Source organism: Pseudoliparis swirei, chromosome 8 (genome assembly GCF_029220125.1).
Source record: "Pseudoliparis swirei isolate HS2019 ecotype Mariana Trench chromosome 8, NWPU_hadal_v1, whole genome shotgun sequence".
NCBI lineage: Eukaryota > Metazoa > Chordata > Actinopteri > Perciformes > Liparidae > Pseudoliparis > Pseudoliparis swirei.
In genome coordinates, this window is record NC_079395.1 from 22,847,685 (window position 1) to 22,871,679 (window position 23,995).

Genomic DNA, 23,995 nt, shown 5'->3' on the forward strand with positions numbered 1-23,995 from the left:
GTTGGGCCCTTTGGTCTTCTCTGTGCATTGACTGTAAGATGACCTGTTGTGTAAAACGGTTTCTATCCATTTCTCTTCCCTGGGTTTCGTGTTTGACGCTACTTCTTCCCCTCCTTCCCCTCCTCCTCCTCCTCCTCCTCCTCCTCCACTGGTAGAACCCCAACGCCCACCCTCGCCCCGTGGCCTCAGACCTGGCTGGTTTTTGGGATATGCTCCAGCTGTCGATCGAGAACATAAGCCTCAAGTTTGATGAGCTCCACCAGCTCAGAGCCAACAACTGGAGACCCCTGGACCCCCCTGAACAACAGGTACCCGTCTACACTGTGTGATTCGGCCCCTTTAAGACCGACGCTTGTTAATCGGATTCCAATTGAAAGTTATATGACGAATGTGAGCAAGCGCGCAGGAAACTTTTATGTCAGTCTCTTTACAATCTCCAAATTCAACAACCGAGTCACGTAAAAACGAAAAGACTGCATTGTCAAAAACACTTTGAGGGAACATGTATTTTCTCCCGAAGGAGGTCGGGGATGGATGAAGGGTGAATGGCCGAGTGGCTCGAACACAGAGCGGTCACCCAGGTCCACGATGACTCATGGGTGCTCAGACATAAATGGGCGGGACCCGTGGAGATCTTTACTAGTCTTCCAGAAACTCAATGACATTTAACAATACATGTCATCAATCACACCCGTTCATACACGGATGGAACAACCCACAATTTTCAATTTGGAGTTAAGTGTCTTGCCCAAGGACACCCGGGCGAGCGGAGCCGGGGGTCGACCCGCTCGCCCGCTGAGGCCCGCTCAGCAACAGATGAACTGACGGAACCGCATTGTTCTATCAGAACACAAACGCTCTTGATCCTCTTCTCTCATTATATTTCACTTTCTCTCTCACAGCAGGTGCTAAATATTGCAGCAGCATTGTGGCTCTACTGTCTGAATGAAGTCATTAGAGACATTAAGGTGAAACACATGTCTGAATGACATAAAGCCACCGCGTACGGTGTTACAGATTTCTCCTTTCAGACCCAAGTCAATCACCCGGAGGGAGCCGAGGGGAAATCTATAGTTAGTTTAGTAACGTTTGTCGTTTAACTACTTCAGATTAAGAGCTTTTGAGATGATACAAAAAACAGCTGACATGTGACACGTGTCAGACTGCTGCTCTCACTCGCATCTCCAAACCCACCAATCAGAACACAGCTTGAGAGTAAAGAACACACTGACCTGGTGCCACACTGCAATCACCTGAAGACAAACTGTTCACTTCACTTCTTTGTTGTGTTTAAAAAAAATTCCTGCGTTGATGACGTGTCTCTGCTTCCCTCTCATATTTTCATTGTTGATGGTTGATTACCAGACATGTGTTGCACTCTGGAGCAAGCCTCTTCATAGAGATCAGTGTCACATGACATGAACATGGAAGATAGTTATTATAGTGTTTACATACATATTGTGATGTCTTTAGAGGACGGGATCGTGAGGTGAGGCGTGGGTGCACAAATCAAGATGCCAGGCGAAGGTTTCTTTAAATCCAAGTCTTTGTAATTTGATTCTTCTTAATCAAACAAACATCAAACGTAACTCCAACACCCGTCGGTGGACACAACACACATAATGTCCCGGACTCTCTCTGAGTTCCTCGCAGGCTCATCAGCCTCATCCTTTTCAGCTGTGCGGCCGCCTTCCCCCGCCTGCACTGCTGAGTGGGAATTGTAGTCTTTCACCACGGATGTCCTGCTGGTTGTAGTCCTTGCTGCAACCAGTGGGAGGGAATGTACCTCCCATTAAGCACTCTTCCTCTTATGACATCACATTTCCCCCTCCACTGGCTTGAGGCCTCCGCAGGACCAGACAAGGCCCACAGGACATCTCGTCGTGAGAGGGCGTCTGCATTCCCGTGGTTCCGGCCTGCCCTGTGCACAACACAGAAGTTAAAAGCTTGAAGGCTGAGAAACCATCTTGTTACCCGACTGTTGGTTTCCTTATTTCTTGCCATCCACTGCAAAGGTGCATGGTCCGTGACCAGTGTGAATTTCCGCCCCCTGAGGTAATAGCGCAGGGTTTCGAGGGCCCACTTAACTGCCAGACATTCTTTCTCCAGTGTAGAGTATCTCTTCTCATGGGACAATAGCTTTCTGCTACTGTACAGGATGGGGTGCTCCTCCCCCTGCTGGACCTGGGAGAGTACTGCGCCCAGACCTACTTCTGAGGCATCTGTCTGCACCACAAACTCGCTGTTAAAGTCTGGAACGGCGAGCACGGGGTGGGAACACAAGGCCTTCTTGAGGTTCATGAAGGCCTCCTCTGCCTCCTGGGACCACTTCATCATTCGGGGCTGTTTCTTAGCCGTTAGGTCTGTTAGAGGGGCAACAAGATCAGAAAAATTAGGAACAAAGCGCCTGTAGTAGTTGGCCAGCCCTATAAAAGACATCACTTGTCTTTTTGTGACAGGGCGCGGCCAGTCTTGGATGGCCCTCAATTTGGCCTCTTGCGGTTTGACTAGTCCCCGCCCTATTGTGTATCCGAGGTACTTGGTCTCGCTATAGGCTAACCTACACTTGCTGGGGTTAGCTGTGAGACCTGCTTCACGAAGGGCTTCCAGCACCTTCTGTACTTGGGGCAAATGACTTTCCCAATCTCTGCTATGTATCACGATGTCATCTAAGTAGGCGGCTGCATACTTCGTGTGGGGCCGCAGGACCCTGTCCATGAGCCGTTGGAAGGTGGCAGGGGCTCCGTGCAGCCCAAATGGTAATGTGGTGTACTGAAAGAGCCCCTCACTTGTTGCAAAGGCCGTTTTCTCCTTGGAGGCTGGGGAAAGCGGGACTTGCCAGTATCCCTTTGTGAGATCCAGCGTTGTGATAAAGCGAGCCATTCCCAGACGATCTATCAATTCGTCCACTAGGGGCATGGGGTAAGCATCAAACTCTGATATCTCATTTAGCTTTCGAAAGTCATTGCAGAACCGAGGTGACATATCAGGTTTGGGGACCAGTACGATGGGGCTAGCCCCGGCACTATGTGACTCTTCAATAACACCCAGCTGCAGCATCTTTTTAACCTCCTCCTGAATTGTTACCTTATGTGCCTCTGGCACTCTGTAGGGACGCTGATTCACTACTTTACCCGGCTTGGTGCGGATTTCATGGACAGCGAGGTGCGTTGTGCCGGGCTTAGCTGAGAACACCTCTCTGTTACGATCCACTAGCTCCATGCACTCCTGTCGTTGCTGGGGGGACAGGTCCGGGCCCATCTTTATGACCTCCCTCGGTGCAGCTCCTGTGTCTTTTGGGGGTAAACAGCTTAATAGGACGTCTGCAGCGTGCCATTTCTTCAACAGGTTTACGTGGTACAGCTGTTCTGGTTTCCTCCTCCCTGGCTGCTTTACTCTGTAGTTCACTTCTCCTACTCTTTCAATGATTTCATAAGGTCCCTTCCATGTTGCTAAAAATTTACATTCAGCGGTGGGTACCAGTACCAGGACCCGGTCTCCTGGCCTGAACTCTCTGGGCTGCGCAGGGCGGTTGTAGGACGCTTGCTGTTCTTTCTGAGCTTTTTCCATGTGCTCTCTGACAATAGGATACATGGCACTCATTCTGTCTTTCATGGCCTCCACATGTTCGATAACTGTGCGGTGAGGACAAGGCTGTTTTTCCCAGGATTCTTTCGCCAGGTCCAGGATCCCCCTGGGTTTGTAAGAGTACAAGAGCTCAAAAGGTGAGAAGCCTGTAGAGGCTTGGGGAACCTCCCTCACGGCAAACATCAGGTAGGGGAGGAGTTGATCCCAATTACGGCCATCTTTTTCAATTGTCTTCCTCAGCATCATTTTAAGCGTCTTGTTGAACCTCTCTACCAGTCCGTCCGTTTGTGGATGGTATACTGACGTTCTGAGGTGCTTGATCTTTAGGAGGGAGCACAGGCCTTTGGTGACACGCGACATAAAAGGGGTTCCCTGATCTGTCAGTATCTCTTTTGGAAGTCCCACTCTACTGCTTAGGAGGAACAGTTCTTTTGAGATCTGCTGGGCTGTAGCCTTTCTGAGGGGTATAGCCTCGGGGTACCGGGTAGCATAGTCCACTAGGACCAGAATATACTGATACCCCCGAGCACTTTTGGGTAGGGGACCCACAATATCTAACCCAATCCTTTCAAAGGGGACCTCAATGATGGGGAGGGGAATCAGGGGATTTCTAAATGAGGGTCGAGGGGCCACAAGCTGACATTCTGGACAACTTCTGCAATAGTTTTCCACTTCCTTGTGAATGCCTGGCCAGAAGAACCGCTGAAGAATCCTATCTTTGGTCTTTTCCATTCCTAGATGGGCACCAAGCAGGTGTGTATGGGCCAATTGTAACACAGTAGAGCGAAAGGATTTCGGCACTAACAGCTGCTCTGTTACTTCCTCTCGCACTTCGACTACTCGGTACAGTAGGCCATTCTTCACAGCAAAATGAGGGTAAGTTAACCTGCCTCCCTGGTCTTGGTCCACCCCTTCAATTACTCTCACACTTTGCAACGCATTTCTTAATGTGGGGTCATTGAGTTGAGCAGTACCATACTGGCCTGTGTGTGGGGCCTCAGCTGTTGGTCTTCCTTCCTCGCTTGATGACGGCTGGTGGCTTCCTTGGGGCTCCTCTTGGCCTTCTGAGGCTGGGTCCACCTCGCTGGCTGATTCTGCAGCACCGAGAAAAGCATTCACTGGAGCAGAGGTAAGTGTGAAACCAGTCTTGGACACACTCTTTGATCTACATTTCAGTTTAACTTTACCCCGGGGTTGTCCTGTCTCCCTCGACCGGCTCTCCTGTACCTCTCTCCAGAGCCGGAGGAACAGGGGACAATATCTTCCGATTAAAAGAGGGACAGGCAGGGCATCTATCACCCCCGCTTTGACTTCACACATGCCTTGAGTTGTGATTAGCTTCAGCGTACAAGTAGGATACTGGCGTGTATCACCATGGACACACGACACTGGCCGTGTCCCTTCCTGAAGCCAGTCCATTCCCTCTACTAACGGTTTGTGGACTAGTGTATAATTACTTCCGGAATCCAGTAAAGCTTCCACATCCTGATTATTAAGCTTCACAGGGCAAGTAAAAGCTTTGTGCTCTGTACCCTCCATCAAGGAGGCGTAGAGGTGTGTAGGCTGGCTACTAGCGGACTCTGCTGTCGGCATTAGTTCATCTCCTTTATTGCATTGCCGTGAAATATGTCCGGGCTCCCCGCATCTGTAGCATATCCGCGTACCCCTCTCCTGCATACTTTTGTTTTGCTCTCGCTCAGCCTGATAACGTCCCTGTATTTGCTGGCTGGTGTTACTTTGTGCGAGTCTTACGGGCTGGGGATATGGATTAGCGGGTCTTGCTTGCCCCATGGGTGGCTCCTTTTTTCCCATGCGGAGCATTTCATTAGTGGCCTGGTACTGTTCCACTGCCTCCACTAAGGCAACGGCCGTAGCTGGAGCGCTAAGGCCAACCACCCTCTTCGCTTCATAGGGCAGTGCCCGTAAATACCGATCTACCACAACGGCTTCCGCTATAGCTGCAGCAGGGGTTTTACTTGGATCAAGCCATTTCTTTGTGATGCTCATGCATCTGTGCCCGGGGAGGTTGGTCATTCCTAAAGCTCCAATTGTGGAACCGTTGGGCCATTCCAAACTTAGTAAGTCCTATTCTACTCAATATTTCCTCTTTGAGGGCATCATAGTCATTTGCTACTGAGCTATCCAAATCTTGAAAAGCCTTCTGTGACTCACCGGACAGGAACGGAGCAAGGAGACCAACCCACTGGTCTTCCGGCCATTTTTCTCTGGTTGCGGCGTTTTCAAACGCATGCAGATAGGCTTCTGGATCATCGGCGGGTCCCATTTTAGGGATAAAATCACTGGCCCGGATAACAGGGTTGGGGTTCGGTGACCTTGCATTTTGAAGCTGACCTCTGTAGCTCAAGTTCCTCCTCCTTCAACATGTTGGCTCTTCTTTGCTCCTCCAGCAGGGCCCGGTTCGTCTCCACCTGGAGCTTCGTGCTTTGCGCCAGCAGCTGTAGCATTTCCTCCATAGCGTTGTCACCGGTTCTCAATTGTGCAAAGCGAATGGTCAACTCACTGATGGACCTTCGCTCTCACCCACCCCTCTGCGTTTGGCATTCTCCACCACTGTGATGTCTTTAGAGGACGGGATCGTGAGGTGAGGCGTGGGTGCACAAATCAAGACGCCAGGCGAAGGTTTCTTTAAATCCAAGTCTTTGTAATTTGATTCTTCTTAATCAAATAAACATCAAACGTAACTCCAACACCCGTCGGTGGACACAACACACATAATGTCCCGGACTCTCTCTGAGTTCCTCGCAGGCTCATCAGCCTCATCCTTTTCAGCTGTGCGGCCGCCTTCCCCCGCCTGCACTGCTGAGTGGGAATTGTAGTCTTTCACCACGGATGTCCTGCTGGTTGTAGTCCTTGCTGCAACCAGCGGGAGGGAATGTACCTCCCATTAAGCACTCTTCCTCTGATGACATCACAATATATATAAATAATATGAATATGCCCTTTACAAGCTCCAGTTGTTTTATCTGCAAGCTCTTTATTAGCTCATAACTATAGTGTAGGCACACCTTTACTTCCCTGATGGAAGCCGTCCATTTTTGTTTGACATCCAGGTGGTAATGCCCAGTTAAAGATACACTTTCTGGCTTGAAAGAATTGAGTATCATCTGCATAACAATGACAGCTTAAGGAGTGTTTCCTGATAATATTGCCCAAAGGAAGCATATATAAGGTAAATAAAATTGGTCCAAGCACAGAACCTTGTGGAACTCCGTGACTAACGTTGGTGGTTATCGAGGCGTCATCGTTTACAAATACAAACTGAGATCGATCTGATAAATAGGATTTAAACCAAATTAGTGCGGCGCCTGAAATGCAAATCGACTGCTCCAGTCTCTGTAATAGGATGTCATGGTCAATGGTGTCGAATGCAGCACTAAGGTCTAACAAGACCAGGACAGAGAGGAGTCCTCTATCAGCACTAAGGTCTAACAAGACCAGTACAGAGATGAGTCCTCTATCAGCACTAAGGTCTAACAAGACCAGTACAGAGAGGAGTCCTCTATCAGGACTAAGGTCTAATAAGACCAGTACAGAGATGAGTCCTCTATCAGCACTAAGGTCTAACAAGACCAGTACAGAGATGAGTCCTCTATCAGCACTAAGGTCTAACAAGACCAGTACAGAGAGAGTCCTCTATCAGCACTAAGGTCTAACAAGACCAGTACAGAGAGGAGTCCTCTATCAGCACTAAGGTCTAACAAGACCAGTACAGAGATGAGTCCTCTATCAGCACTAAGGTCTAACAAGACCAGTACAGAGAGGAGTCCTCTATCAGGACTAAGGTCTAATAAGACCAGTACAGAGATGAGTCCTCTATCAGCACTAAGGTCTAACAAGACCAGTACAGAGATGAGTCCTCTATCAGCACTAAGGTCTAACAAGACCAGTACAGAGATGAGTCCTCTATCAGGACTAAGGTCTAATAAGACCAGTACAGAGATGAGTCCTCTATCAGCACTAAGGTCTAACAAGACCAGTACAGAGATGAGTCCTCTATCACTAAGGTCTAACAAGACCAGTACAGAGAGGAGTCCTCTATCAGGACTAAGGTCTAATAAGACCAGTACAGAGATGAGTCCTCTATCAGCACTAAGGTCTAACAAGACCAGTACAGAGATGAGTCCTCTATCAGCACTAAGGTCTAACAAGACCAGTACAGAGAGGAGTCCTCTATCAGCACTAAGGTCTAACAAGACCAGTACAGAGATGAGTCCTCTATCAGGACTAAGGTCTAACAAGACCAGGACAGAGAGGAGTCCTCTATCAGCACTAAGGTCTAACAAGACCAGTACAGAGATGAGTCCTCTATCAGCACTAAGGTATAACAAGACCAGTACAGAGATGAGTCCTCTATCACCAAGGTCTAACAAGACCAGTACAGAGATGAGTCCTCTATCAGGACTAAGGTCTAACAAGACCAGTACAGAGATGAGTCCTCTATCAGGACTAAGGTCTAAGACCAGACCAGAGAGAGTCCTCTATCAGCACTAAGGTCTAACAAGACCAGTACAGAGAGGAGTCCTATCAGCACTAAGGTCTAACAAGACCAGTACAGAGAGGAGTCCTCTATCGCACTAAGGTCTAACAAGACCAGTACAGAGATGAGTCCTCTATCAGCACTAAGGTCTAACAAGACCAGTACAGAGATGAGTCCTCTATCAGCACTAAGGTCTAACAAGACCAGTACAGAGAGGAGTCTCTCAGCACTCTAACAAGACCAGTACAGAGAGGTCCTCTACTAAGGTCTAACAAGACCAGTACAGAGATGAGTCCTCTATCAGCACTAAGGTCTAACAAGACCAGTACAGAGATGAGTCCTCTATCAACACTAAGGTCTAACAAGACCAGTATAGAGATGAGTCCTCTATCAGCACTAAGGTCTAACAAGACCAGTACAGAGATGAGTCCTTTATCAGCACTAAGGTCTACAAGACCAGTACAGAGATGAGTCCTCTATCAGCATCCTTTATCAGCAAGGTCTAACAAGACCAGTCCAGAGATGAGTCCTCTATCAGCACTAGGTCTAACAAGACCCACAGAGATGAGTCCTCTATCAGCACTAAGGTCTAACAAGACCAGTCCAGAGATGAGTCCTCTATCAGGACTAGGGTCTACAAGACCAGTCCAGAGATGAGTCCTCTATCAGCACTAAGGTCTAACAAGACCAGTACAGAGATGAGTCCTCTATCAGCACTAAGACTAAGGTCTACAAGTACCAGAGAGGAGTCCTCTATCAGGACTAAGGTCTAACAAGACCAGTACAGAGAGGAGTCCTCTATCAACTCTATCAAGGTCTACCAAGGTCTACAAGACCAGTACAGAGATGAGTCCTCTATCAGCACTAAGGTCTAACAAGACCAGTACAGAGAGGAGTCCTCTATCAAGACTAAGGTCTAACTAGACCAGTACAGAGATGAGTCCTCTATCAGCACTAAGGTCTAACAAGACCAGTACAGAGAGGAGTCCTCTATCAGCACTAAGGTCTAACAAGACCAGTACAGAGATGAGTCCTCTATCAGCACTAAGGTCTAACAAGACCAGTACAGAGATGAGTCCTCTATCAGCACTAAGGTCTAACAAGACCAGTACAGCGATGAGTCCTCTATCAGCACTAAGGTCTAACTAGACCAGTACAGAGAGGAGTCCTCTATCAGCACTAAGGTCTAACAAGACCAGTACAGAGATGAGTCCTCTATCAGCACTAAGGTCTAACAAGACCAGTACAGAGAGGAGTCCTCTATCAGCACTAAGGTCTAACAAGACCAGTACAGAGAGGAGTCCTCTATCAGGACTAAGGTCTAACTAGACCAGTACAGAGATGAGTCCTCTATCAGCACTAAGGTCTAACAAGACCAGTACAGAGAGGAGTCCTCTATCAGGACTAAGGTCTAACAAGACCAGTCCAGAGATGAGTCCTCTATCAGCACTAAGGTCTAACAAGACCAGTCCAGAGATGAGTCCTCTATCAGGACAAAGGTCTAACAAGACCAGTACAGAGATGAGTCCTCTATCAGGACTAAGGTCTAACAAGACCAGTACAGAGAGGAGTCCTCTATCAGGACTAAGGTCTAACAAGACCAGTACAGAGATGAGACCTCTATCAGCACTAAGGTCTAACAAGACCAGTACAGAGATGAGTCCTCTATCAGCACTAAGGTCTAACTAGACCAGTACAGAGATGAGTCCTCTATCAGCACTAAGGTCTAACAAGACCAGTACAGAGAGGAGTCCTCTATCAGCACTAAGGTCTAACAAGACCAGTACAGAGGAGTCCTCTATCAGGACTAAGGTCTAACAAGACCAGAACAGAGATGAGTCCTCTATCAGCACTAAGGTCTAACAAGACCAGTACAGAGAGGAGTCCTCTATCAGCACTAAGGTCTAACAAGACCAGTACAGAGAGGAGTCCTCTATCAGGACTAAGGTCTAACAATACCAGTACAGAGATGAGTCCTCTATCAGCACTAAGGTCTAACAAGACCAGTACAGAGATGAGTCCTCTATCAGCACTAAGGTCTAACAAGACCAGTACAGAGAGGAGTCCTCTATCAGCACTAAGGTCTAACTAGACCAGTACAGAGATGAGTCCTCTATGAGCACTAAGGTCTAACAAGACCAGTACAGAGATGAGTCCTCTATCAGGACTAAGGTCTAACAAGACCAGTACAGAGAGTCCTCTATCAGCACTAAGGTCTAACAAGACCAGTCCAGAGATGAGTCCTCTATCAGGACTAAGGTCTAACAAGACCAGTACAGAGATGAGTCCTCTATCAGCACTAAGGTCTAACAAGACCAGTACAGAGAGGAGTCCTCTATCAGCACTAAGGTCTAACAAGACCAGTACAGAGATGAGTCCTCTATCAGGACTAAGGTCTAACAAGACCAGTACAGAGATGAGTCCTCTATCAGCACTAAGGTCTAACAAGACCAGTACAGAGATGAGTCCTCTATCAGCACTAAGGTCTAACTAGACCAGTACAGAGAGGAGTCCTCTATCAGGACTAAGGTCTAACAAGACCAGGACAGAGAGGATTCCTCTATCAGGACTAAGGTCTAACAAGACCAGTACAGAGATGAGTCCTCTCTCAGCACTAAGGTCTAACAAGACCAGTACAGAGAGGAGTCCTCTATCAGCACTAAGGTCTAACTAGACCAGTACAGAGAGGAGTCCTCTATCAGGACTAAGGTCTAACAAGACCAGTACAGAGAGGAGTCCTCTATCAGCACTAAGGTCTAACAAGACCAGTCCAGAGAAGAGTCCTCTATCAGGACTAAGGTCTAACAAGACCAGTACAGAGATGAGTCCTCTCTCAGCACTAAGGTCTAACAAGACCAGTCCAGAGATGAGTCCTCTATCAGGACTAAGGTCTAACAAGACCAGTACAGAGATGAGTCCTCTATCAGCACTAAGGTCTAACAAGACCAGTACAGAGATGAGTCCTCTATCAGCACTAAGGTCTAACAAGACCAGTACAGAGATGAGTCCTCTATCAGGACTAAGTTCTAACAAGACCAGTACAGAAATGAGTCCTCTATCAGCACTAAGGTCTAACAAGACCAGTACAGAGAGGAGTCCTCTATCAGCACTAAGGTCTAACGAGACCAGTACAGAGATGAGTCCTCTATCAGCACTAAGGTCTAACAAGACCAGTACAGAGAGGAGTCCTCTATCAGCACTAAGGTCTAACAAGACCAGTCCAGAGATGAGTCCTCTATCAGGACTAAGGTCTAACAAGACCAGTACAGAGATGAGTCCCCTATCAGCACTAAGGTCTAACAAGACCAGTACAGAGATGAGTCCTCTATCAGGACTAAGGTCTAACAAGACCAGTACAGAGAGGAGTCCTCTATCAGCACTAAGGTCTAACTAGACCAGTACAGAGATGAGTCCTCTATCAGCACTAAGGTCTAACAAGACCAGTAGAGAGATGAGTCCTCTATCAGCACTAAGGTCTAACAAGACCAGTACAGAGATGAGTCCTCTATCAGAACTAAGGTCTAACAAGACCAGTTCAGAGATGAGTCCTCTATCAGCACTAAGGTCTAACAAGACCAGTACAGAGATGAGTCCTCTATCAGCACTAAGGTCTAACAAGACCAGTACAGAGATGGGTCCTCTATCAGCACTAAGGTCTAACAAGACCAGTTCAGAGATGAGTCCTCTATCAGCACTAAGGTCTAACAAGACCAGTACGGAGATGAGTCCTCTATCAGCACTAAGGTCGAACAAGACCAGTACAGAGATGAGTCCTCTATTAGCACTAAGGTCTAACAAGACCAGTACAGAGATGAGTCCTCTATCAGCACTAAGGTCTAACAAGACCAGTACAGAGAGGAGTCCTCTATCAGGACTAAGGTCTAACAAGACCAGTACAGAGATGAGTCCTCTATCAGCACTAAGGTCTAACAAGACCAGTACAGAGATGAGTCCTCTATCAGGACTAACATCTAACAAGACCAGTACAGAGATGCAAATAAAAGGTAACTTCGGCAAAACATGTCTGTGGAAAAACCATCTCTACCAACCATCCCTACCAACCATCTCTACCAACCATCTCTACCAACCATCTCTACCAACCATCTCTATCAACCATCCCTACCAACCATCGCTACCAACCATCTCTCCCAACCATCCCTACCAACCATCTCTACCAACCATCTCTACCAACCATCCCTACCAACCATCTCGACCAACCATCTCTCCCAACCATCCCTACCAACCATCTCTACCAACCATCTCTACCAACCATCCCTACCAACCATCTCTACCAACCATCTCTCCCAACCATCCCTACCAACCATCTCTACCAACCATCTCTCCCAACCATCTCTCCCAACCATCCCTACCAACCATCTCTACCAACCATCTCTACCAACCATCTCTACCAACCATCTCTACCAACCATCTCTACCAACCATCTCTCCCAACCATCCCTACCAACCATCTCTCCCAACCATCCCTACCAACCATCTCTCCCAACCATCCCTACCAACCATCTCTACCAACCATCCCTACCAACCATCTCAACCAACCATCTCTCCATACCGTCCCATGACAGACGCAGAGGAGCCGTGTGGTGTATCTGGCGCTGCACGGTTGCCTCTGATACGATGCTCTGCCCCCTCCTCCCCTCCGCCGCCTCACTGTGTCCGGCTTTTTGATGTGTGTGTGTTGGACGGGAGAGAGTGAGACTCAGACTCTTGGATCCACTGAGAGATGTGCGTTCCACTGAAACACCAACTCCAACTAAATGTGTTAAAACACCAGTAAAAAATACATTTGCTCATGTTTAGTTTCAGTAGAAAGACACAAGGAACGATGTGTCCTGCTGAGTAGAGAACGTGGACCCATGTTCAGCGAATGAAAACATCAAATAGGTGCAGGAGCCGGCCTTTGCCACAGGAAGCTGTTGACAACAAGGCAGGATATTGATGTTTGATCCTGGCATGCATATGAAAGATGACACACTCCTGGATTCCAGCCGTCATCATGCAGACAGATTTTTGTACAGCAAAGTTAATATAATAGCGGAAAGTAACGCATGTGCGAGGCAGGGGAGGAGCTGCAGAAACAGACCAGAGTTCTACAGAGCGTCTGATTCATCTCACCTCTTCTTTACCTCCACACACGAACACATGCAGAGGCTTCTACAAGACACTCAAGATGCATTAGAGATGGCAGCTACACTGTGCGTCACACACACACACACACGTCTGTCTTTTTCCTGAAATGTTTTCCACCTCCCTCCCTCCCTCCCTCCCTCTCCCCACCAGGAGAGGAGGCTCCCACCTCCGGTGCCAAAAAAGCCACCCAAGGGCCCCCACCACCACCCCCCTCTGGCCAGGGACCGCTCACTGGAGAGCTCCGAGAAACAGCGGCAGGAGGCCCGGCGGCGCCTCATGGCCGCCAAGAGGGCGGCGTCCGTGCGGCAAAACTCGGCCACGGAGAGCGCCGACAGCATCGAGATCTACATCCCAGAGGCTCAGACGAGGCTATGAGGACACTCCCCCCGGGGGGGAACACGCGCACGGGGTCGGCACGCAGCGCACGGAGAGCGCCGCCACGAACACGGCGGCGTGCGGTCATCCTTCGCCGAGGTGGAGGGGTGTAACCAAATACCAATAGGTTTAGCTTTTGGAGTGGTTTTGTTCGAGGTCATGACTCATCAACGCACAGACGGCACACACTTGTCACGGTCAGCTGAGTTCTCCCTCTACAGCGGTGTCTCTAGCTCCAATATTAGGACGGCGCTCCATATCGTCTCATAATCATCAGATGTGCAGAACCAGGGCTGGCTGATGTTCCATGGGGGATATGTTTACTTCCTCATCAGATATCAATGAATATGAAGGATACTGAGAAGCATCTTAAATGTGTCAAAAGCTGTCTCAATTTTAACAGACATTTCAAATCTTCAAAGAAATGTCGTAATGGCCCCGTGAGGGTTTGTTGTTGTCACTTCCTGTTGTAAACACATCAGCCACATGATGAAGACAATCATGCAACATGGCCCAATGCCCCCAACATATTATTGTTCTCACATAAATGACCCGTGTGCTATTGATAGATGCAAAACAAGGTGTTTTTAAAACTGTCAGTGTGTAGGCTTTATGGAGGTTAATAATTGTTTTCTAGAGTATATATTCACCTGAAACTAAGAGTCTTTGTGTTGTTGTCATCTCGGAATGAGCCCTTTATCTCTTCCACGGAGTCCACCATGTTTCTACAGTAGCCCAGAGTGGACAAACCACACCCTGGCTCGAGATGGGGCCACTTTCAGTTAGTTGCAATCTGAAGACTCACCACTAGATGGCGCCGCCAGATCCCACCCACTGGACCTTTTACGTTTTTTAAGTTCGCAAAAATATCCTTGGTACATTTTTCGCCCCTGCCAAGAGTTAAATGAAATATCCGCCCTCAGCTGGCAGCTGAACTTCATACTCTGGTTGAAGGTGTTTCCACTCGGATCACAGCATCACTGAAAGCTGATGTTCCACCTCTAACTAACAGGAAAAGATATCTCCAGATGAGTAAATATATGAACTACAAGCACACGACAAATAAAAGATCCAGACGTCAACTCTTCCCTAGATACGGACATTGGCTTTGCGCTACGCCCTTACCACCACACGGGCATCCTCATGTCCAGAACCCACAAGAGCCGAAATACTGCACCCTTCATCAGGGGACCATGACCTGTCAGAGCTGCCCAACCTCCAACACGCCACGGCGTTACAGCATAGAGACGCTATTCAGACACACCTGTCAAGTTGGAACACTGCCTTCAGAGACATTGTGTCCGACTTCTAATCACTGCTTTTCATAAAGCTATGTTCCAGTGGTTCTCCACAGCAGGTGGACGCAGTCACCCCTCAGATTGAACTGAATACAAATACAAATGACTTTACTGGTCATTCCTTGTTCTGATGACTGAGGATTAAGGACTCCTTTTCCATCTGCTGAGGAAGATTTTCAATGTGTTTGGACTCCGAGGACGCACAGAAGACACAGAGTTGTTTGGGGAGGGATCAGGGATGGAAGAGGCTGTGATGTCAGGCAGCTAGAAGCACTTTAACATGAGGAGTAGGATAAGCCCAGAGGTTGACCATTGGTCAGAGGCGAGAGTGTCAAAGTCAGACACTTTGTTCCACCAACAATTCACATTGAGATGCTGTATGGGATATGCCAACCATTCTCACTCCCAGCCCGGTCAAAAGCCAACGCGTGGTTGGTGGTCCTGGCCTTCTGATACCGAGGCACCTTTAGCCTCTGTTTGAGAGGCCGACTCCAATGGGAACACATCCGCCTCGTTGTTGAGCGGTCAGAGCAACGGACGCTACGTAAAGAGCGAGAGAGTCCGAGTAGGGCGGGTTGGAGATGACTTTCAGCCGGAAGGCCGCTGCTCATGTCAACGTTGACCTCATCGTAGTTGACTTGGAACTTGCGTGTAAGCTATTTGACAAACCTACTTATTTCAACCCACACCATACCACAGACCGAACCAAGTAAAGCTAAGGACGCTAGGCTACAGCCTGCTCTGATCAGACAGGAAGTGAGGATGCTAGGCTACAGCCTGCTCTGATCAGACAGGAAGTGAGGACGCTAGGCTACCGCCTGCTCTGATCAGACAGGAAGTGAGGACGCTAGGCTACCGCCTGCTCTGATCAGACAGGAAGTGAGAACGCTAGGCTACAGCCTGCTCTGATCAGACAGGAAGTGAGGACGCTAGGCTACCGCCTGCTCTGATCAGACAGGAAGTGAGGATGCTAGGCTACCGCCTGCTCTGATCAGACAGGAAGTGAGGACTTTAGGCTACCGCCTGCTCTGATCAGACAGGAAGTGAGGACGCTAGGCTACCGCCTGCTCAGATCAGACAGGAAGTGAGGACGCTAGGCTACAGCCTGCTCTGATCAGACAGGAAGTGAGGACGCTAGGCTACCGCCTGCTCTGATCAGACAGGAAGTGAGGACGCTAGGCTACCGCCTGCTCAGATCAGACAGGAAGTGGTGTGACTTTTGGGTCTTTGGGTAATATTACGCAGATGCAGAGGCGATGGACCGTCTCACACACATCGTAAACACACGATCATCAACTTGTGTCCTCCGACAACACTTGAACTGCCCCCCGCCGGTTCCTCTCACACCTTCAGGTCTGAGCTGACGTAGAAACAGTGCCTCTCTCCTTCCTCCGGAGACGATCACTGCCGATCCTTATGGTGTGTTCACACCGGACGCGTCGAAATTTCGCCGCGCGTCGAGATTACATGCAAAGTCAATGCACAGCTGCGTAGAAGCTGCGTATTTTCCAGCGAGCAGCAGAACAGAGCGTTTGCCGCGGGGCGAACAGAGCGAACAGACGCAGCTCGTCGACGCGCGAGTTGAAATTTCTCAACTCCGGCAGCAAAAACGCGCGAGTCATAGTTGCGTCAGCCAATCAGCGTTGAGCAGCTCCGCTCGTCATCGTCCTGCCGGTTTAGAAAACTGCCACTCACCGGAGACAGATGGACAGGCGCTCCGCAGCGGAGACTGAACGCCTGTAGTCGGTGTCCAACAGGTCATCAAACCGGCTAACGTTTAGCCTGAAGTAGCGCTGGAGGCGGCCGTCATCCAGACGCCGTTCCTGGAGGAGCCGGTGAAATTCACCGAGCCGTCTGCGTTTACGGATGATGTCGTGAACCCAGACGTGACGGCGTTGGATGTTACGACGCTTTTCGGCCTTCCACAACAAGTAGAACGCAATTCCTTCCATGGTCGATGGCGAAAAAAGAAAAAGAAAACTCTTTTTCACGTAAAGAAGCGGGAGCGATAAGCCACGCCCCCGACGCGTCTGGTCTGAACACACTTTTTTCCGACGCGCGTCGAGACTACTGCGTCAGACGCGTCGAGAATTTTTCCGCCGCGTCCGGTGTGAACGCACCATAAGTCTCTCGCCCACGTCAGTCCCGTTGGTCTCAGGGAACTTGGCGTAAAGCTCGGCTGGTGTTTGCTTCCACGACGGCGAACCCTCCTGACAACAGGGACCGTATTCAGGAAGGAACATTCTGTGACTTCACAAAACGTAAATGTGTATTTTCATAGGTTTAAAAAAAAAAAATCCTTCTAGTTGATTCTTTTAATCGGGGCAGCACACGTCACCTCCACCTGCCGTTGGCCACGGTCTCTAAAGCGCCGACTCACCGATGTGTTCCCGCTCCGTCCGATGGCCGCCGAGGGTCCGTGTTTAGCAATTCAGCTTTTAATGACCAAAACTACAAACACTAAGTTGTAAATAACGTCATATTCTCTTCATCTCTGTAACATTGGAACGCCATCAAGTGGATGATGAAGTGACGATGTGACGGGTAAAACCACGACGAGGATGTGGGTTTGGGTTCTCTGTACGATCAGCTGGTTCGCCCCTCTGTTCTCCCTGTGGGGGTTTAAGGTGTTTGTGTTTTACAGGGTGCATTTACAAGCAATACGTAGTGGAGATAGTCGACATGGACGTGCTCACAGATTGACAGTAACACAGGACCCTGTCATCATCGAGGGGGGGGGGGCTCAGTCCAAGTGCAGTGTGGTGTTATTCCCATGGCGTCTCTAAAGTAGCTTCTCTAGTCGTGTGATGAAAACATTGATTATGATATTAATTTAAGATACTTTGATCTCTTCGTTAGATAGATAGTTGTCTCGGCAGAGCGCAGCTGTAAAGGTCATTTAACCCTTGTGTTGCCTTAGGGTCATTTTGACCCGAATCAATATTACACCCTCCCCCCGCCTTAGGATTAATTTGACCCCATTCAATGTTTAATGTCGGTGTTCTTTCGGTAGTCAACAAACAAACATAAAGTGCCTCACACTTAAACTTGGAAAACAATATTAATTCTAATAATTTTCTGGAGGTTTTAATTGCTGGCATCAAATTGAACCCAAAGGGTCAAATATGTTAGTAAATATAAAGGTAACAGGAGGGTGGGTGTAATATTGATACGGGTCAAAATGACCCTAAGGCAACACAAGGGTTAATCGAAACTGTCAATTTTAGAATGACCGCAACAGAAATGGCGATAAGGCTGGATGTGAAATATTCTTGTTTTGTTTATAGTTTTGTGGCTTTTGAAGAGGAGAGAATATGAAAAGTAGACTTTTCATTTGAGAACAGTCATATTTTAATTGTTTTAACTGTTACAAGCAGTTGGTCGGTGATATATTTACCATCAAAATGCGATTGGCCCTCTGGTGAATTCCATTTATTCAGATTGTGTTTGTGCCTCTCCTCTGCTTAAATCACAGAGAGAAAATATCCTCTTCAACCCAAAGACACCGCTGCTCTTTAGGGTTTAGATTATTTAAGCATTTTATTTATTTATTTATTTCCTCACCTCCACAGATCTGTGACGCCGTGTCACGGCCATTGCAGGTCTTTTTTTATTAGTAAAAAAGGACTTGGGAAGGGGATCATATTTATTAATAAATATGTATTATATTATATTTTAATATTCTCTCAAATTGTGGTCATAAATATCTGATTGGTGGCCTCTGAGCGAGGAAACGGTCCTGAAAGATGCATATGTGCCTTTTCATTCATTTTGTTTCTGTTCTTTTATTAACATAAATAAATACTAACATTACAGATCTATTTTCCCCTCTGTGGTTCATCCAACCCTTCAGAGTAAAGCCATGCGGACCGTCGACAAATATTAATCCAACATTTTTGGTAAATGTTCCACTTCAATCTCAGAGAATCTCCAAGTTGTTCCTTGGCTCCGTATCTCGACCTTAAGACCCCCTCGCAGACTCGTTGTATACATCTATGCTATATCTAATGTATATTCTCACGTTGAGTATTACTCTTAGCTCTCTTTGTGCGACAATCCCGTACAAAGAAGTTTTTCTAAAGTTTAAATGTATTTCTACATAAAATGTAACTCTGTGCGTTTATTCTGACGAAAAAAACAACCAAAACATGTTATTTTTATATTGGTATGGCTAGCACAGCTAGCTTAGCATAGCTAGCTTAATATCAGATATTTATTTAAAAAAATATATATCATGTATATTGTTGAACTGCAACTTTAAAACACATCCAGCCTCACCGTCGTCTCTGTTACTGTCCCTTTAAAAGGGGGCGGGAACGTTACGCTTGTTTACTTTTACTTTGACCGGTGAAAGCAGCTGCAGTGTTTTCTGTGTCTTCATCTTTGTCAAGTCTCAGGAAATCACCCTGGTGATGTCACAGTGATGTCACAGTGATGTCATCGTCGTTCAAATTCACATGTGGAACAGAAACTGGAGGTGTGGAGTTAGAAAGTTAACAGCAGAAAGGTGTCAAACAAGGAGGAGCTTTCACGTTGCATTCTGGGACATGTAGGATCCATCAGGTCGGAGTCCGACTCCCCCAAAGGACTGAACGTGTGGAGGCCTTCATCCTCTGCTGCTTCTCTTCGGAGTCTTCTTCATCGTCCCCTGGAGGTCACAACGTCTCGCAACAAAAAGCCCAAAACGAAAAGAAGCTATCGGAAAAGCATCTTCTCCCAAATGTGTGGTTCCCTTTGAGGACTTCAGCCTCAGACCCGAGAGGCTTCCTCGCCAGAGCACTAACGTGCCATCAAGAGACATTCCAGATGTCTGACCCTCCACATCTGGAACAGACTGGAGACACGAAGAAGAACAAGAGGATGTTTGTTGGGGCTACTCCATGTTGTTCATTAGTGATAACGCCATTTATAATCCTTATGCCAACATGTGTTGCCACAACCTCGTATATAACTGCCATGAGCAGGACTCACAGGACTCACAGGACTCACAGGACTCGACTCCACGACGACCACGACGTGCTGTTGAGGAACGTGTTCGCTATTTATTTTCTTCTTTTGTAAAGATCAGTTGTGAGTGTGTGTGTGTGTGTGTGGGGGGGGGGGGGTCATTTTGTACAGGATCTAATTACCTCTGTGTTTAAATGATGACGTGAGCCATATTCAATGTGAAACACCCTTCTTATCAAGAGGAAAGGGCCATAAAATGCTGAACGAGAGTTTTTTTCTTTTTCTTTGAGCATTTAGTGAATCATTTATTTTGTTTCTTTCGTTTCTTTCATTTCTTTGGTGTTCCAGTAGCAAGCTTACTGTGTGTGTGTGTGTGGGAGGAACAGTCGAGCAGGAACAACGTCACTCCAACCGAGGGAAACAGGAAGACGTCACACTGGGAGTCTTCAGTGTGAGAAGCCGTGACAGTGAATACGTGAAAGCAAAGAGGATGAAGTCTCTGAAAGATCAGGGAAGCCAATACTGAAACAGAATTGTTATCAAATTTCAATATATATATTTATATTTGTTTAAATGTTATCAGCGACAAAAGAATTGGAAATAAATGTCAGTCAATGTTTGAAAACGCATAATAATCCTGTCCACACGCCAACGCAACCACAAAGAAAATGGAATATAATATAAACTGGAATAGAGTATAAAATGGAAAATAGTATAAAATGGAATATAGTATAAAACGGAATATAATATAAAATGGAATATAATATAAAGTGGAATATAATATAAAGTGGAATATAATATAAAATGGAAAATAGTATAAAATGGAATATAGTATAAAATGGAATATAATATAAAGTGGAATATAATATAAAATGGAATATAGTATAAAAGGGAATATAATATAAAATGGAATAAAATATCAAATGGAATATAGAATAAAATGGAATATAAAAGAAAATGGAATGTAATATTACAAAATAATATATAAAATATAATATAAAATATAATATAAAATGGAATATAGTATAAAATGGAATATAAAAGAAAATGGAATATAATATAAAAAAATAATATAAAATATAATATAAAATGGAAAAGAATATAAAATGGAATATAATATAAAATATAATATAAAATGGAATATAATATAACAAATAATATAATATAAAATGGAATATAATATAAAATGGAAAAAAATATAAAATGGACGGAGCGTTTTCAAACGACTTTATTTTAGTTTAAGTTGCACTGTGAAAACTGCATTAAAAAAAGAAATAGAACAAAGAAAATTAAAGAAAAAAAACTTAAAGAAGACCATGAAAAATACAATTAAAGGAAAATAGAAGACAAATAAAAACATACGGGGCACCTATCAGAAGACATTTCTCACACTAAAGAATAAGAATCCACATGAAGGTGTGGGCGGGTCCATCACTGACATCAGAGGCGTTGGCGCTCTCCTGCATCAGGATCTAATTACCCTTTGAGGACTTCAGCCTCAGACCCGAGAGGCTTCCTCGCCGTTTAACTTTTTAATATAATGAAAACATTTTCCATTTCTTCAATAATGTCTGTAGGGGAAATCATATTGATATAATCTGCAACCGCAACCTGATTGGACGCCAGTTTCACGCCCGACATTTATCTGTCGGCACAATTAATCCATTTTAATTGATACGTGATACAACGATTTCAACCAATATATTTAAATATGGTCATATATCATGTTTACACAAATTACTAATATTTTGTATTTATTTAATTTAAATTGGCAGTCTTGGACTTTCATAGGCGACGCACTGGATGTAACGCTGCTGCTTTTCCTCAGGAAGAGATGGAAATGTGATCTATAAATCAGGGTCTCCCAGACACACTGGTCTGTTACCTGTGTGTGTGTGTGTGTGTGTGTGTGTGCGATAGTTTATGTTTTATAACGTTTGTATGCAGCCCATTTGTATATGTAACCATTATAGAAGATGTGCGTGTGTGTCTGAGTGTATGTGTGAGTGTGTGTGTGTGTGTGCGTTTGTGTGTGTGTGTGTGAGGTCTTTGAAGTGCTTCCTGAGTCCCTTGTGTCGGGCCTTCCCTCAGTTCGGTCTAGTAGCCTCATGAGTCGTTCTCTTAACTCTCTTCTGGTGTTTGTACAGAAACATTTGAGGGTGTTTTATGACGCATGCAGACACAATATTAGTACTTATAAATCTATATCTAAGTTGGGAACATGTATTTGATTTATTTATGCTCTAATTTATTGATTTCTTTTCTTTTATAAACTATGACATTCTGTGGAAGTGGTCTGTCATGCTCTTCTGATCTTATGTTGTATTGTAAAGAGATGATTATACGTCCATAACTCTTGATGAACCCTTAATAAAATTAAATATCAACTCTTCTTCACGACTGGTGAGATGACTGGAGCCTCAGGGCCGGGTGGGGCGAGGAGCCTCAGGGGCGGGTGGGGTGAGGAGCCTCAGGGCCGGGTGGGGCGAGGAGCCTCAGGGGCGGGTGGGGCGAGGAGCCTCAGGGGCGGGTGGGGCGAAGAGCCTCAGGGGCGGGTGGGGCGAGGAGCCTCAGGGCCGGGTCGGGCGAGGAGCCTCAGGGGCGGGTGAGGAGCCTCAGGGCCGGGTGGGGTGAGGAGCCTCAGGGGCGGGTGGGGTGAGGAGCCTCAGGGCCGGGTCGGGTGAGGAGCCTCAGGGGCGGGTGGGGCGAGGAGCCTCAGGGCCGGGTGGAGTGAGGAGCCTCAGGGCCGGGTGGGGTGAGGAGCCTCAGGGGCGGGTGGGGTGAGGAGCCTCAGGGGCGGGTGGGGTGAGGAGCCTCAGGGCCGGGTCGGGTGAGGAGCCTCAGGGCCGGGTGGGGCGAGGAGCCTCAGGGGCGGGTGGGGTGAGGAGCCTCAGGGCCGGGTGGGGTGAGGAGCCTCAGGGGCGGGTGGGGTGAGGTCACGCAGCCCAGCCGGTTCATACAAGTACAATAAACACACATATGAAAGAAAAGGATCATAAATAACATATATTAAGACAAAATAACAATTTAAAATGTGATTTGTGGCAACAGACTTCAACAACAGGAGGACAGAAGTGTATTATTTAATTAAAACAAATCTTCTGCATCATGTTTGTTCAGTAAAATGGATTCACGGGTAAATATGACAAGAAGATAAATGTTTTAATTTCAATGTATTTTACTTAAATGTGGCAAATATAACTTATTGATAATCATGGGCTTCTATTTCATCTCCTGCTCCCTGGTGAATAAATCCAAATCATCACATGTCATAATCTCATCTGTCATGTGATCAAATGTTGCAATAACTTTGCTCTTGGCCCGAATGTTTCCCTTAATTAATAATTAATGTATTTCATATTTATCTCGTGTCAAGTAGCGTGAGCTCATTTGTAAATAATAATAATATATATATATATTTAACAAGATATGTATATATATATATTTGTGTGTATCTATATATATATGTATATATATGTATATATATAGATACATATATATATATATTAATGGAATTAATTATATACTAAATATATATATATAAATTATATGATATATATACATACATATAAATACATATATATATATATGTATATATATTTATATGTATCTATGTATATATATATGTATATATATATCTATGTATCTATATATAAAAATATATAACACTGTCCTGCAAACATTTCAGAATAAAAGCCTAGTGTTAAACACACTTAGGGAATCTGTCCCCCAGAAAGACGCTCGAGGGCTTTTATTTTGAAAAGAAAAGGACGCGTTGAGTTCAGCGAGACGACACATCCTCTCTGCTTCCTCTGCTTTGGCATTGACCTCGGTGCCATGACGTCACTGATGCACGTTCAACGGGTGAATCTCCAGAAGAGACGCAGCTGTTGCGGGTTGGCTCTGAACCTGGACGCTGCGTTCTCCTCTGTGGCCGCCAGGGGGCGGCAGCGCACCGAGGATGACACGAGAGGGCGACACGGACTGTTCTGCAGAGGGATCCGCGCATGCGCCAAAAACCAGCAGCGGACACGGATGGCATGTCGCCTTGGAGCCGAGAGGTTAGACACATTTATACTCCTGCTTCAATGCTTCCTTTCTCGTCTCCTTACCTAAGCATAGGATGCACTGGACCGTAGATA

General features: G+C 46.4%; 1 protein-coding gene across 1 annotated transcript in view; it reads left to right on the top strand.

Moving 5' to 3' along the window:
• LOC130197615 (disks large-associated protein 1-like) overlaps nt 1–13,608 on the top strand; it is an 84,144-nt gene extending 70,536 nt beyond the window's left edge. Inside the window, exons 14-15 of the mRNA XM_056420368.1 lie at nt 156–314; nt 13,387–13,608. Of these exons, the coding sequence (XP_056276343.1) occupies nt 156–314; nt 13,387–13,608 (381 nt within the window). The remainder of the gene's footprint in view (nt 1–155; nt 315–13,386) is intronic.
• The last annotated feature ends 10,387 nt before the right edge of the window (nt 13,609–23,995 follow it).